Below are 2,756 nucleotides of genomic sequence, written 5' to 3'. Positions count from 1 at the left end.
ACTAGAGGCCGTGGATGGGTGCCATTGAAGGTCCTCTCTCCCATTTTGCTTTATATTATGGCAGTTATGGTAATCATGGCTGCATTTGTCAACATCACTCACTCATTACTCATAGCATAATAAAATTGATCCAAAATCCCCAAATATCATGTAAATTATAATGCCTGTTGTCAGGCCAAAGCCCCTGCGTCATGTATATTATGACACCTATCCACAGTGGGTTAAGGGCTGACCCTTCGCCTATTTCCTCCTCCTGTGTGGTTCACCTTTTTCTTTATCCAAATGTACATTTTAATATGTTTCCTCCTTTTTTATTTTTACTTATTATTTTTGCTCATTTGCATATTTACTAATCTTTTATTTTCCATCTCTGCAGTCGAGATGGAGGAGGTGAAGAAGGTCTCCTCTGTTCTCAACAGTCTCTACAATGAGAAAGTCAAGGCCAGCAAGCCAAAGAGTAAAAAGAAAGGAGGAGGAAAAGCCAAACTCAATGTTGGTCAAGGAGCCATTGCAGTGAGTAGCTTTTTGTGTTGTTTTTAGAGAACAGAAAGTCTGTCTCTCTACCCCTCCCCTCCCCCTCCCCTCTCTCTCCCTCCCTCCCTCCTCCCTCCCTCCCTCCCTCTCTCCCTACCTACTTCCCTCCCTACTTCCCCCTCTCTCTCTCCCTCCCTCCCTCCTTCCCCTTCTCTCTCTCTCTCTCCCCCCTCCTTCCCCTCTCTCTCTCTCCCCCTCCCCCTCCTTCCCCCTCTCTCTCTCTCCCCCTCCCCCTCCTTCCCCCACTCTCTCTCTCTCCCTCCTTCCCCTCTCTCTCTTTCTCTCTCTCTCTCTCCCTCCTTCCCCTCTCTCTCTTTCTCTCTCTCTCTCCCTCCTTCCCCTCTCTCTCTTTCTCTCTCTCTCTCTCCCTCCTTCCCCTCTCTCTCTCTCTCTCTCTCTCTCTCCCTCCTTCTCCCCCTCTCTCTCTCTCTCTCTCTCCCTCCTCTCCCTCTCCCTCTCCCCCTCCTCTCTCCCTCTCTTCCCCTCTCTCTCTCTCTCTCTCTCTCTCTCTCTCTCTCTCTCTCTCTCTCTCTCTCTCTCTCTCTCTCTCTCTCTCTCTCTCTCTCTCTCTCTCTCTCTCTCTCTCCCTCCCTCTCTCTCCCTCTCCCTCTCCCTCTCCTTCATCTTTCTTACCCATTTTATTCAGTAAGAGGTTGAGAGTAATGCAATAATATAATCCTTTTTCTTGACATTTTGGCATCTTGAATTATTATGCTGTAGGCTGTTAATTTGAGCTTCTATAGGATTAAATAAGATTGCTCATAATTTTTCTCTTTTGTATTGCAGGATGATGTTGGCAACGACTATGGATATAATGAATACGATGACTTCATTTAGTGTAATATTAATTTAGACATCAATTACTATTGTTTGGCTTTTGAAAGCTTTCATTTGTATATACACAAACCCAGTGCTTTATGGATAGGAAAAAAGGTTATTAAAGGACTCCATTGGTAAGGGGCAAACCAGCATTCAGAATAAGGGGGAGGGGGGCGGACTCTTAAAGCCTTGTCCACATCTATAGGGAAGGTCTTGGACGCGGAGAGTTCAGGATCGGGTCCCATTTTCATCTCTTTGTTTGTCTCTATACATTTTAATGGGAGGGGTCTTGCATCATATGCAAAGCCCACCCGTCTTGGGTGTGGAGAAACATTTCCTTCATGCTCAAAGGTTACTGTGTGCTATGTAACCCTGAGGAAATAACGATAGAGAAACCAAGTATTTCTTCTCTACACTTGTGATGTAGTGATTGTAGAAGTGATCTTGTTTCAAACTGACTGCAGGTTACACTTCAGGCTTCATAGCCCTCCATGAGGTTTATGCTTTAGACCTGAACTTGATAGGAATCATTTTTACCCAACCTGCGGCTTTGGCAGCTTGACAGGTTTTTGTGATCTTGTAAGCTGCTGGACAAAGCTTGTGGAAGATCATGAATTATCTGCGTTGCTCTATCGTAACGTCTAATTACATCAGCAAGAATTTATGCTTAATTTTTCAGTTTCTCTTTCTCAATTTTTTCCAATAATTTTTTCTGTTTTAACATATGCAGTTTCTCTAATTATTATTATTATTTTTTTCTTATTATTTTCTTCTCTTTTGTCATGCTGTTTAAAACTTGTGGCCTTAAATTTCACCCCATGGGCGGCTGTCGACAAATACTTGTTGTACTTTACGGCCTATCCATTCCTCCCAACCAATGTTAAACAGCTTCATTATTTGGCCATCTGTAGGAATGTTCAAAAATAGATCTTTTATTTGCTCAGAAAAGAAAAGTAAAAGCAAGTTTGTGTTAAGGTTTCATTTACTAATAAACATGTTTGTTATTAGTTAGCAGTTTGTTTTGCCTCTTACAAACCTGTACAACCATTCATTCGAAGATGGACCTGAGTGCGTGTGTATGTATGGGGTGGGAGAGTGGCTTATCTATCCTGTATGAAACAATTCATAAATTTCCTGTACTTCCTCATGTGGCAATTAATATGGACTGCAGTAATGAAACATCCTCTCCATTTTTGTTATAGTTTCAGTAATCGTTTCAATTACATATATTGTATTGCCCCAGAGTAGTTTGAAAACTGGTATAATGTCTTATTTTCATTATATCCATTAAAAAAGGAAAATGTCTTGGTCTGGCAAAATATTTTTTCATAAATATTACGTCTTACAGATTGCCTTCGTTTTTAAATGTGTATCCTTAAAAGAAAAATAATTTGGAGAGAAAC

The 2,756-nt window shown here is 41.5% G+C and overlaps 1 protein-coding gene across 1 annotated transcript in view; it reads left to right on the top strand.

Moving 5' to 3' along the window:
* eIF3j (eukaryotic translation initiation factor 3 subunit j) overlaps window positions 1–2,360 on the top strand; it is a 17,428-nt gene extending 15,068 nt beyond the window's left edge. The window contains exons 6-7 of the mRNA XM_043033563.2: window positions 377–513; window positions 1,321–2,360. Coding sequence (XP_042889497.1) covers window positions 377–513; window positions 1,321–1,371 — 188 coding nt within the window. The 3' untranslated portion in view covers window positions 1,372–2,360. The remainder of the gene's footprint in view (window positions 1–376; window positions 514–1,320) is intronic.
* Window positions 2,361–2,756: the final 396 nt, after the last annotated feature.

Source organism: Penaeus japonicus, unplaced genomic scaffold (genome assembly GCF_977035675.1).
Source record: "Penaeus japonicus unplaced genomic scaffold, GWHDUDI00000001_assembly GWHDUDI00000033, whole genome shotgun sequence".
Taxonomy (NCBI): Eukaryota; Metazoa; Arthropoda; class Malacostraca; order Decapoda; family Penaeidae; genus Penaeus; species Penaeus japonicus.
The sequence above is the reverse complement of the archived record's forward strand: the minus strand, read 5'-3'. Positions and strand labels throughout refer to the sequence as shown.